Source organism: Diadema setosum, chromosome 17, assembly GCF_964275005.1.
Source record: "Diadema setosum chromosome 17, eeDiaSeto1, whole genome shotgun sequence".
In the NCBI taxonomy this organism is placed as follows: Eukaryota; Metazoa; Echinodermata; class Echinoidea; order Diadematoida; family Diadematidae; genus Diadema; species Diadema setosum.
Window position 1 is genome coordinate 20,776,565 of NC_092701.1, and position 13,474 is coordinate 20,790,038.

The 13,474-nt window shown below is 35.9% G+C and overlaps 1 protein-coding gene across 1 annotated transcript in view; it reads left to right on the top strand.

Moving 5' to 3' along the window:
• Window positions 1-4,527: 4,527 nt before the first annotated feature.
• LOC140240516 (NXPE family member 3-like) overlaps window positions 4,528-13,474 on the top strand; it is a 32,049-nt gene continuing 23,102 nt past the window's right edge. The window contains exons 1-2 of the mRNA XM_072320283.1: window positions 4,528-4,674; window positions 5,158-5,193. Coding sequence (XP_072176384.1) covers window positions 4,528-4,674; window positions 5,158-5,193 — 183 coding nt within the window. The remainder of the gene's footprint in view (window positions 4,675-5,157; window positions 5,194-13,474) is intronic.

Sequence of the window (13,474 nt, forward strand, 5' to 3'; positions counted from 1 at the left end):
TATGTATTTCAACTTGGCCAGTTCATGTTTAATTATAACAGCAACTTTTTACCCAAAATATTTCACGACTCATTTCATCGAAACAGTCATGTACATAACTATCCTACGCGACGATCCGACGAATTCCATCTTCCATTAATGAGAACCGCACATGCCCAAAATATATTTGAGTATATGAATATAAGAACGACCCAAGTCCAATTTTTGGCCAAATTTAGTTTGACATGGGAAATTGTAGCTTATGCATGGACTCATCTTGTGTATAAATGATAAATCCTAATTACCCCCGAAAGTGCCTGAAATAAATGAGTTAAATCTTATATGAATGTAAACATGAAGGACTTGGGTCGTTCTTACATTCATATTATAGCGCCCTCTCTCGTCCTTCTCTCATCTCTATAGCAGAATATCATGTATATGAATCAAAGAACGACCCAAGTCCATCACACAAAATGGCCTCTCCACAATTGATGTAAATGTTAATTGTCATAATAATATATGCTCTAAATTGTATATACAATGTTGCCTTCCCATCACAGTTAAATAGAATATTATTGGACAAAATGAAAAAAAAAATATGAAGTTTTTTTTAAGTTTACTTGAAATGGTCATCCATGGACTTGGGTCGTTCTTATATTCATATACTCATTTCTTTATACCGGACCCAGACTTTGGAATAATCTAGATAATAGCTTAAAAGATTCCCCCAAATTCCTCACATTTAAATACAAATTCAGAAAACACTTACTATTTACTTATAATTCTAGCTAATTTAAATTGCTTTAATTCATGCTTGAGGTTTCACCTGTCCTGATGTCGCCGCACTTGGCGTGTTCTGTATGCAGACCTCTCTTCTCTCTTCTTTCTTCTTTCCTCTTCCTTTCCTGTCTTTTGTTCTTCGTAGACTTATATTGTTATTGTCTTCTCTCTTCTCGGTACTGTCTCGCGTCTTATATGTGTGTGGGTAACTGAATGTCTGTACGAGTGTGTCGTCCTTGTCATAATTATTTTCCCGGTACACGCAGTTCAATGAACACTGTTTGTTTGATAGATACTTTATTTTCTGGAAATCAATATACATAAGTTATATAATCATAGACATGTGGGAAATATACAAAGTAAATTTGAAACAGAGTCATTGACGTGCATAAACAACGATATAAAAGGAAATTAACGATACAATAAAGTATGCATGTCTATGCAGCAGGGATTACAATAACAATTGTAGTTAAGAAGTGATTATGCAGAGGGCCGCCATTGTAAGCATTGCTTGAAAAGACGGCCGGCCCGAGGAAAAGGTAGAGACGTAGTATAGATTCCTAACAATACAAATTCTGCTGCGAAGATAGCAGGGGAAAATAAACTCTGATGGGTGATGGTGGTGAATGTGCGTGCAAGTGCTTGAAAGTGCACAAGGGCAGATAGGCTGGAATTTAGAATAATAGAATTAGTTTGCTGGAAGAGGGAACGATATGCGATTTTGCTATCGGGAGACCAACATTAGTCATATAAATTAGTTGTTTTTAGTTCGTCTTTGAAGTATACTGTGATAAAATGTGTTTCTTTAGGTTTGCTTTGAATGAAATGTCTGGGCATTAGCATTGATACTCTATACTTATTTCTTATTATTGCCGAAGCCAGCGTATCTCAAAATAACTATATTTTTACAAATGACTTAAGTAATTTATATTTAATACAATAGCTGTAAAAGTTATTTTCCGAACGCTCACGAAGTATACATGCATTGTTCCTCGTAATCATTGTACTATGTTGTTGTATATAATTTATTTTGTATACTACATGAATCTTTTCTAAACGTTTGGACAATATCATTTCATGACATGTATACTTTAAATTATGTTTTGATTTTCGTTGATTGGAAATAAGCTATGATTGAATTGAATTGAATTGAATAGTTACTTCCCTGTACAGAATGGGGTAAGCCAAGGAAATCCCTTTTCCCTGTATTCTTTCATTATGTGTATTGAAATTTTGGCACAGTCAATAAAGAAGAAGTGTAATATTCATAGGATAAGGGTTGATAATGTTGGATTTATACCAGTTTTTTTTTTTTTTTATGCTGATCATGATGTTACTTTATTCTTCAAGGATCGAAATTCTGTTGAGGTTAAAGAATATCTGAGGCATTTTGTCAAATCTCTGGTTTAAAAATAAATAAAACGTATGTGTTGTTATTAGGTATTCCGAGGGATGAATAATGTGTTTCTGTTTGGTAGAGTAGAACCTATGGCTAATACAGTAGGAATTATATTTTACTTTGAATCCTAATGTTAAAGAAGCTAGGAATTATAAGGAGATTTTTAGTATAAAAGACAAAGAGATCAGTATAATGATGGAAACAGAGGGAATTAGCGCTGATGGAGAAAGTTCAGTTAGTGAAGGTTTTTGTCTCACCAAAGTTAATTTATGTTTCTTCACTTATGTTAACACCTGACTGGGTGTTCGCGGAGGTAGACAAGGTTGTGCTTGATTTCAGGGGAAGAGATGAAATAATAAGGAAAATGTTATATTTATATTATAATAGGGGAGGATTAAAGTTATGAATTTTCCACTGTTTGTTAAAGCATAAAGAACTATGTGGATTAGGCGTTTGGTTGGAGGGGAACATAGTATGAAGGTGAAGTTATGTTTTATGTTTTTCAATAAATCGGTTGGAGGTATTCTTTTTTTTTTATAGTAGAGTGTTTGTTTGTTTTTTTAGAGTTGTTGAAGTTAACTCTACCAGAATTTTATATTGATATGTTGCAGGTTTGAATAGAAAGTAGGAGCTTGATTTTGAAAGATAATTGAAAAAGGAATGAGGTAATTTTAATAATAAATTTATTTTGATTGATGGATCTTCAATATTTGATAAAGAAGTATTTCTTAGGAATGTATACAAAGTTTTTCATAGATGTAGATACATGAGGAATTTAAGGTGAAAAGATTTTTAAGATTGGGATTTCGTGAAGAACTAATTGGTAAAATGTATCAAATATTTTTAGATTTACCGTCATAATGGAAGAGGTTGAGGTATACCTAAATTACGACTAAAGTGGGAAGTGTTGATGAGGTGATTCGGTTGAGCGATGGAGGGCTAATGTTTTATTGGCATAGATTATGTACAGACATTGATCATGTTCATTTTGTATAGCTTTTTTAAGCGTGTGTGTATTATGTATGTATAGGCTTTTTGTTGACCCCTTATCAATAATTGATTCGATTAGTACATAATTACGGCCGCGACGAGTATATGAACGCAGTTAATGGGTATATTATGTTTTGTATATTGTACATATAACATTGGCTTTTGCTGACCCACTATCAAGAATTAATTTTATTATTTCATAATTATTGCGAGGATGAGAACATTAATGAACGCAGTTATTGTATAATTATTTTGTCTAGAGTATAATAATTAGAAATTTGACACAATGATAGTCTTAAGTATAACTTTATAATATTTTGTAATATGCTTTAAATGTCACGCAGCAATAAGCAACAATAACTACATGTTCATTGTAACAAGGATGGATGATGGAAACGAAACAAAATACTGTTTGAAACAACAATGTTTCCATATTCCACCGGGTCTTGAAACGTTTCTGTATTCTATTCAGTGCTACACTGAGAATGAGTCGCATATAAAATTTATGCTCTACATTAACGTTCCCAATGCAGGGGGTGTGGCTTTGAACGATTTGTATGGACTTAGCGAACATGGCCCGACGCTACCTCCCCTGTTAGGTATAAGTTATATCATCACGGGTACTGCTGATTGTTACTCGACGAACACGTATAGGCGAGATGTACATGATTGTGGGGGCGGCATGACAGCCGTTGACATTAGCATGCACATCCTGCTTCAGTGAGTCTATAAACAAAGTTCATGTAATGACACAATGTGTATGCGATACGATTTATCATTGGGCGCGAATGCATTAACGGCCAGCATATCACGAACGGTAATGGCGTCATCAGGATGGCAAGAAATTGATAGTGATCTTGAAACAAGTTTGCCAGCCATAACAGAAGTTCCGATTGGAAATTCAGCAAATCTCTGATTAGGTATCAAGAATTCAATGTTTGCATACGCTCTATTTCCTATGAGGAACTTAATGCAGTGCTGTAAGGATTACCACAGATTGTTGGTAAAGTATGAGAAGAATTAGTCTGCTAGGTAAACTCAAGAATAAACTGAGTTGGAAGACTTTTGGAAGTCGCTGGACATGTACCTGGACTTCTTTTAAACTGTCTTGGTCCACGATCCTTCTTGGAGATATGAACAGTAATCACTGTTTTTGCTTTTGTTGTTTCTTTTTGCTCGGGTAAATTTTTCCAAAAGAAGTTTCTCTGTACCTCACATTTTGTAGTGGTTCTGAAAAAAGAAACAAACAAACAAGTGTACTGTGTTACTACATCTTTGGAAGCAAATCTACATGTATTATCTGCAAAAATAACATAATTTTCCCTTCTTAATCTCAATGAAACAGATAAAGATATCAAGACAGCAAACGGACGAGAATCATGGACAGGTTTATATCGACTCTATTGACATTCCTGGCGATTTTTGCTCTTGTGAGCCTGATGGCATCGTTCGTTGCACTCAGTGAGGGCGATGTGTCCGGAATTATTACATTCCACATCAAGGATGAACGTCGCGGCTACAGAAAGGTATGTGAATGTTTTTATTGGATATTTTTCCACGGATACATTGAGGATGTTGGAAAGGCATCCGTCCACCCATTGCCTTATTTACTTTTTCATGTCACTCCTGCAAAGTATATGCATTGTTTGTTTTATACTAATACCTATGATATCTTCATTCGCACATACGTTTAGTATTGCTCTAAATAGTGTGCATACTTCTTTACTTTTTGCATGTATACATTGTACCTAGCATCGCATTTTCTTCGATGGAAATTAGTTGCAATGAACTAAACTATATGTGTATGTATGTTTATATGATATATATATATATATATATATATATATATATATATATATATATATATATATATTATGTGTGTGTGTGTGTGTGTGGTTGCGGGTATATATATATATATTATATATATATATATATATATATATATATATATATATATACATATTATATAATATTCATTTATATGTCTAACCTTCACACTCCCGACCCAGCTCACCGCCCTGGGCTGGGGCTGCCAGCGGCAGGGGGTAGGCTCAGCTCGCGCCTAGTGGCGTATCTAGGGAAAACGGCGCCCGGGGCGAGCGCGAAAATTTCTGAAAAAGTGTTCAACCCCATCCCCATCCCGGTAGGGGCTTTAAAAAAGTCCTCATGATATGGTTTTCAAGCACTTAAAAGGGGTCTTTTGAGGGTGCTTTGAATATAATACATTTTGATAGATTTTGGCGAGCGAGCGCCAAAGGGGGAAATTGTCCGCGACCACTGGCTCCGTTCACTGCAGTCCTCGCTTTCGCTTAGTCTCTATCGATGGCGCTTCTCCGCTTGCGGCTGCCTTCGTCGCCGTCAACCCGTATACTGCTCCCCCCGGTGGCTCCCCGCAGCATCTCCCTGCTTCCCGGCGGCTGATACACGTCGGCGTCCGGCTGTCTGGGCTCCTCGTCACCTTATCACCAACTCATAAAGGGTATTAGTAGGGGTATTAGTGGGCGTCAGGGTTGGGGTGTGCAACATTTACGGTCACATGGGTAAGACACGACCCATGAACACGTTAAAGTTGTTCGGACAGTGGCAAAAGGCGATCTCGTTCAAATCAGTTCCGATTCCGCCGGTTTAATTATCAAGTCAAAATTTCCAAGCCGGTCCCTACCATGTATTGGCAATCACAGTTCGGCCCACAGCACTGTGATGGGAATCATTAATTGTTCGCTCGCCGAAGCGAGGGATGACGCGCCACTATCATTCACAAGAGCTAGGCATTACTGCCTCACGAACATCTAACCCCTACATTTTTCCCTTTCGGAATTTCGGAAAGAATTCTTAACGGTGCTACATCTTCGCAAGTCTCTTCGAATCTTCTGCTAACTCTGGCAGAATTCTCCTTCAAAACATCGCTAAAGTTTCTGGCAGAATCTTCTCCCGAAATCGCGTGAAAAATGAATGGAAGAATTTCGGTAGAATCTCTGGAAGTCGCTTTCACCCTAGCAGTGACTTCCCTTTAAACTAGTTCTTAAATCCCTCCTACAATTCTATTATCCAATCACTACAATTAATTTCTCCCACCTGAACTATTTACAACCCTCTTTCGACCAATCCGCTTACCTGTCCCCAACTTGACCCTCTCCTCTCACCTGTGTAACCTACCTGCGCCTCGAACCCAATCTAACACTCTCCCTTCCTCCTATTATTTATAAAACAAAACCTGGCTTCGCTACGAGAACTTTCTCCTCCAACAGGATTCCCGATTTAACTCACACTACCTCAATATTCTCGTTAAACACCTCAACTCCTTGTCAAACATTTACTCTTAACATCCTCCCTCTCCTATTTCGTTATTCCCTTAAAAATCACCTGCTGTCTATCAAAATGTCCTTCTTCTTTATTCCCTTTGTCTGAATCCCTACGATGTCCTACCATGCCCCAAGCCCTCTGCATGAACCTTATTCTTTCCCTTTTATTATTCCCTTTATTCATTCACCCTGTGCTTTGCCCTATCTACTCTCTGACCATCTATATTCTTATTATTCCCTTTATAATGCCCAACCTATTCGGAACCCCCTTTTGTTCATCTCGCTACATCTGGAAGAAATTAGGTTTGAGACTGACGTTGACCTCAAAATGTTTGCTTTAATCATCAAGCTTCCGGCCTGTCATTGCTGTAATCGGGATCTACCAAGAGAATAATACAATCATAGTCTAGATGGCATGATGTGCCATGATATAGATTCAGTGTCATACAGTGCAATATCATATAATACTGTCCGATCATAATACGAGTAATAATTCTTCTGAAACATAAGCTCTGTGCAAATCAATTAACTTTAATATGGAAACATAATCTAACGTAATCTAATACTATTATCGTAAACAGAGATACGTTATGATTGTGTAATACAAAATGATTTCTAAGTCCAGTACTCCCATGGCCCTGTGAATATCCTCTATAATAATTATTTCAAACCTATAATACATTAATATTTACATGCATGCTGCCGACGTGATGGTGTAATATGCAGGTCAACATGCAATGAACTGGAATGCCGACAATAAGACACAGTTATTGTAACATATACAGTAAATCTTTGAATTCATAGGGATGGTTGGAACAGGTATATTTGAAGTAAAGAGATAATAGTTGTGTGAAATTACATGGGCCATAAATGGTAAATGGTATAGATTTGTATCACAGTTGTGCTCGGTTATGTTCTACATACAGACTTTTGATCTGTTGCCGAAATTGTCGTAACATGATGAGGGATCGTCACTGCTGTTGTCATTATAAGATTGGACTGAAATATTGGTAACTATTAGATGTATATAGGGTGAGTAAAAAAAAAAGTTTACACGTAGAAAATGACAGACGATCTATTCTTAAAAAACCAGACATGAGCGAAAGATTATCATACACAGTCTGAAAGAGCGTTTTATCCCAAATCATTTGCGATGGTATCATTTTTGTGTAGTTTATATGATCACGCTTGCATGAATAGGAGGCATTGTTTTTGAGAGTGGAAATATGATACAGAACAAAAGATAACATTCACAACACGAGAAGGGACATTTTGGCAGAAAAACAGCAACATCAAAAACAACAACAGAGACTGATTAAAGTAAAAGAAGTCATATAAATAGAAAAAAAGAACATAACATTTTACTATCATCATGTTATGTTAAATCATGAGAATAGACAGAGCCGAAAAAGAAAGAATCTATACTATATCCAACAACAACAAAAAATCATGGATTATACAGATCTGAAATCACCTGATTAAAACTAACTTTGGAAGATGATGTGATTAATATTTGACAAAAAATCAATTTAACTATAAATTTCACATGTGAGATTGAACGGGAGGCTATTATAGACCTTGGATGCTACATACAACGTGTTGTTTCTATTGAAATTAGTGTTTGCCTTTAGAGAAACCTCGTTATTTCTCAGTTGAGTTAAAATTCGTTATTTCTCAGTTGGCAAGTCATTATTTTACTGTTATTTACGAGAAAACTCTGTCGGGACAAGTTTATGTAGTAGTTTGAAAATTGATATAGCCAAATCTTTTTCTAACTTCATAGTCTGACAGTGTATAATTTAAGTGACCGTGCATCACACAACAAAAACTGATTTTGTGTGAGAGCTCAAAATAGGTAAATCGGGTCTACCTACTCAATCTGAAGTTTTTGATTATCTTCTGAAGATCAAGTCTAGAAAGTCTTCTACGTTATTCTAAAGTGTGAGACTATAAAATGAACGGAAGAAAAAACGTCGATGTAGGGCAATTTGTCAATCAGTTGCAATGCAAAACATCGCGATGGAAGAATTTCATGAATTTGAATAATTACGCAGTACCCGCTGCATGCTATAAGGATTAGAACCAACACTTGCTGTCGGGCGGAAGCTCGGTGGTTTAGTGGTTTAGTCCGGAGATCAGGATGTCGTAGGTTCGATTTTTTTGGGGGGATCGTGGCTACTACTAAAAACACTGATCAATTCAGTGCTTACGGCGATGTAGGGCAATTTGTCAATCAGTTGCGAATTTTCTTTTCCTCCTCTATAAAATCCAAAACAATTTTCTTTATCTTTTCTCTCGAAGGTAAATTATTTTCTACTCTTGACCGAAATATCACAACTTTCATCAAAATTATGCAGACATTCACACATTTAATTCGATGTTAATTGCCTTGTAAACCCAAGAAAATATCCCTACATTGCACAGCCTCTACCTCAAGTAAATCATAATGCCCAATGAAAAACGGCGACAACGGCTTTACTCTAACACAACTTAAAAATACACGTGAATAAGTTTTCCTTTCTAATTCAATTCAATTCAATTCAATTCAATTCAATTTAATTCAATTCAATTCAATTCAATTCAATTTATTTTCATATTTCTCAATAAAGGAATGTACATCAAATATATTAAAACATAGTGAATCATCATATCCGGCTTGGATGCACAGTAAATTAATGCAAACATTTAAAACATAGCGGTCAATCATCGTACGTTTGGCTCAATGTATAACGCTAAAGAAATATGATGGAACCTACTTAAAAGTGAGCTTGTTAAGCGTAGGTCCCAAATTCTGAACAGAGTGTAAGATACAGATGAGGACCACGGATGCAACTTTACGTAGGACCAAAATAAAGAAAAACAAAAATGAAAGGCAAAAATACCCGGGGCAATAACAGAAATAATAACAATAACAATAATATAACAATACCAATAATGATAATAATAATAATAATAATAACAATAATAAGGATAACAATAACAATAATAGCAATATCATAATTGACAATAAGAGCAAAGGTTATCATTCACAAAATCAAACTTGAATATATGTTCCTTATTGTATATCACCCCGTATAATAACTTAAACGGAAATTCTCTGTGTTTAGGTAAGTAATGTCGTGCTTCTTGATCTAGTAAAAACTCATTCTAATTTCCTTATCAGTAAAATAATACTTTCTTTCACCATGTTTTTTTTTCCAAAGTATATAATTCTTGTAAATTTGTCACAAAATACTAATAAATTACCTTTGATTTGATATTTTGAAAATTTAATATCTTACACAAACACACAAGCAGCGCCATCGGTCCCACAAATTTGAAATTCAGATAAATCACAGTGCCTTGATGAAAGTCTGGTGCATCAACATCGCAATTGTTTCCCCCATATGACCAAGCGTATAGTCTGTAACTTTAATGTGCTATGTGACTTGCGAGTGTGTGTTTGCGTGTGTGTCTGTATGTACGTTCCTTGTGTGTTTGTGTGTGTGTGTTTGTATGTGTGACTTTGTTTCTGAAAAAAAAAAACCCATAATGAAATGCAATAAATTTCATTAGAATGTAGACGTTTTACTTTTTTTTTTTTTTTTACATTTTACTCACCCTGTATGTATGTATGTGTGCATTATACGATATAAATCAAACTATAGTCACGAACCTCTAGATTACGTTAGAAGAGGTAGTGGTATCATCCTCGTTTATTTGGGTAAATTGGGGTTATATACAACTGATTCCTGACTAACAGTAATTAATATTTACTTCTATTTTCTCTTTTCCCTTACCTGCTGATCTTTCAACAACTGCTTTATGGGTGGGGCGGGGGGGGGGGGGGGTGTCACAGTTCCGCTTTGAGCATGCACAGAAAAAGGTAAGTGTACAGATAGGCGTGTTGGTTTTTAAATTCACTGAAATTAGCATCCGCGATGTAATGATTATTCATAATATGAATTACATGAAGAGTTTATTTGCAAAAGGGGCTAGATCCACTTTTAGTACTTTAGAAAAAAATTGGTTTATTTGTGAGAATTTGTACACAAGTGTATGGAAAACCTAATTTTGAAATATTTCCTATTCAAATGTTTGTCTGCAGTAATAATTTTCACTGTAGGTAACTCAACTAGAATTCTGTGCAGTGATGCTAATAACTCAATTTTCATCAAAAATGGATCTAACCCCTTTTGCAAATGAGCTCTTCATATTATAATCCATATACATGATATAAATGATGCTAGCTACATATACAGCACATCCACTTGACAACATATTACATGCATGGTATTTGATAATAGTTATAGAAAAGGTTTTTAATGCATTCAATACAAAACAATGAAATAGATGCCTGCCGAAATGTAAATTGACAGACCATTCGAGTCAGTACCTTATCTGACACGCAGGTTTATTCTTCGTTTCAACATGAATTCTATAAATGTGATTGCTATCGGGCAAGCTTATGCGTTATACGCCGTGACCGCGCATCACAAAACCAACAAAAAGTCGCACCCCTTGATTTTACGCGAGGACTCAAAAAAGGTGAAATGGGTCAACCGAGTCAATCTTGAGTTTTTCATATTTTGTGAAAGAGGTATCCTTCTTCTACATTATTCTTTAGTTTGGGATCATAGAATGAATGGGAAAGTGTGTTATCACCAGTTTTTCTACAACCCTTTTTGGAGGGAGAGTATCAGGTATGTCTTAGAGACCCCTTTTCATTTCTTGAAATCCTTAGCACACTCTTCACTTTCAAGTCTAATAACTTTTGAAAGGATAACGCTATTGCTTTGAAAGTTGGCATTTGTCATGGACAGAATGTGTTAATAAAACATGGTTAATTTCAACTTAATCTAATAATCTCTTCATTGTTGTTGCTCAGGTGGTTTACATCCTGTGTTTTGTCCCTTTCATCGCACAGCTAGCACGGCTTGGTTAAGATTAAGCGCTTGAATAGACCTTGTACTTTAGAGCCTCTTTTCTCCGTTCACTTTTTTCCAGAGTGTGAGCTTTCTTTCCAGTGTTTAGATAGGTTAGGAGAGTCCCATTTGAATTGAGCTATACATCACTTTAAAGCTTAGAGTCTACTCTTTCAGAATCTACCCTTTAACTAAAAATCGATGTCTGGCGACTTTTTGGTGGTTTTGTGATTGAGGGTTATTTGCAGTTTTGAACATGAGTGATGATATGCCCAACCAACTGAGAAAAAAGAAAGGTCACTCAAGGTACAAGTGAGCTAATCAAACTGCACTGAACTGTGACCTGCATGGTTTATTCTTTCATGGGTGGGCGAATGTACATTAATGAATTACTGTACCTTTTACTATTTTTTCTTTCAATTTCTTTGCGGGTAAAACCTTAAGGCTATTTAAAACTATTCAAAAGGCTACGGCTCCAGATTGGCACCTGACAAAGAATACCAATAATGGCACTAAAAATACTTAATGATGACATCGACAATGATAATGACAGCCATGCTGACGATCATAATAACTGTTGTGATTATTAACGTTCTTACTGTCCTGTGGTAGCCTGATTGGTTTATTGTCGCTCGGCCTTGTCTATTATCAATCTGGTCTAATCATCATTTCGTGTATAGCCAACTTCGGCTAACTAATGGTCACTATCATATTCTGTCTAATGGCCAAGTGGTCTAATTGCCACCTCGTCTATGTAGTTTCTTTCCACATTTCGTCAAATGCAGGTTATTGTATTCATTTAGTGTATTTTTCATTTGGGTCTATGGACAGTTCGTCTAATTACTGTCTGGTGTACTATCTATTTGGTTGGTATTTCATCATGTCTAATATCCACTTGGTCTTTGTATATTTCGACTAACTCCATAGGTCTAATATCCATCCGGGGTACTATGGACAAATGGTCTAATTGTCATTTTCCCTAAGATCTATTTTGGTTATTTCTCGTTTTGTCTTTTTACCAATGAGGCTAATCTCATTTAGTCGTTGGGTTTAGTTCAGATCAGGTAATTTCTGCATTATACATATTTTCAGTTTAAAAACCAAAATTTAACAATTAACAATTTTATGCATAACACATTCTGTAGTGCAATCGTAGGGAAAACTTATACAGAGAGAGGAAAATCATAGAGCAAATGACGTCAAATTGAAATACACAATAGATTAAACAAATGCTCGGAATTACAAAGCCTATTTCATTTTCAAATTGACGAACATACCGGGGATCTGCGTGTTTAAAAATAACGAACTTTCATTTAATTTCTGATTAACTCTTTATGTGCCATGGGGAAAACCCCCTGTGTGCCACGTTATTCTGAGACACGAAGGTAGTCATGCTTTGAGAAAGAATTCTGTTTTTCCAATTTGTATAACTTCTACAATTTCTGTTAGGATGGGCATAATTGTAGGCAAAGGTAAAGAGGAATGCCAGCTTTGTTTTGATTATTGTATGACGAATCTATTTTCAATTTTTCTTTTGAATGACCAGTTGCTACATTACTGTAAAGGCATGACTTTTACACATAAAACCTTGACAGAAACTTAGAATGTACGAGCAAATCTAGTTGGGAACATGGCTTGATAGTCGATCACCACATAGAATGCAAGCCGTATATGTGAGGAACAAAAGCACGAGAGACGCTTTCATTGTGCCGCGGGATTAGCAGTAATTAGCGGTTCATCGATCGGTCTTGGTGGCTTTGTTTGTTGAGCAGAATATGTGAAGTTGGCACGCCGTCGACTGAGTCGGACATGCGAACGTGGCACATAAAGAGTTAACAAACCTTCGGAATAACGAACATCATCCGTGTTCATAATTTAACCGTGGGATAACTGAGTCTACATCATCTTCGAAGTTAAGACGAACACGAGTGATGATATGCCCAACCAACTGAGAAAAAAGAAAGGTCACTCAAGGTACAAGTGAGCTAATCAAACTGCACTGAACTGTGACCTGCATGGTTTATTCTTTCATGGGTGGGCGAATGTACATTAATGAATTACTGTACCTTTTACTATTTTTTCTTTCAATTTCTTTGCGGGTAAAACCTTAAGGCTATTTA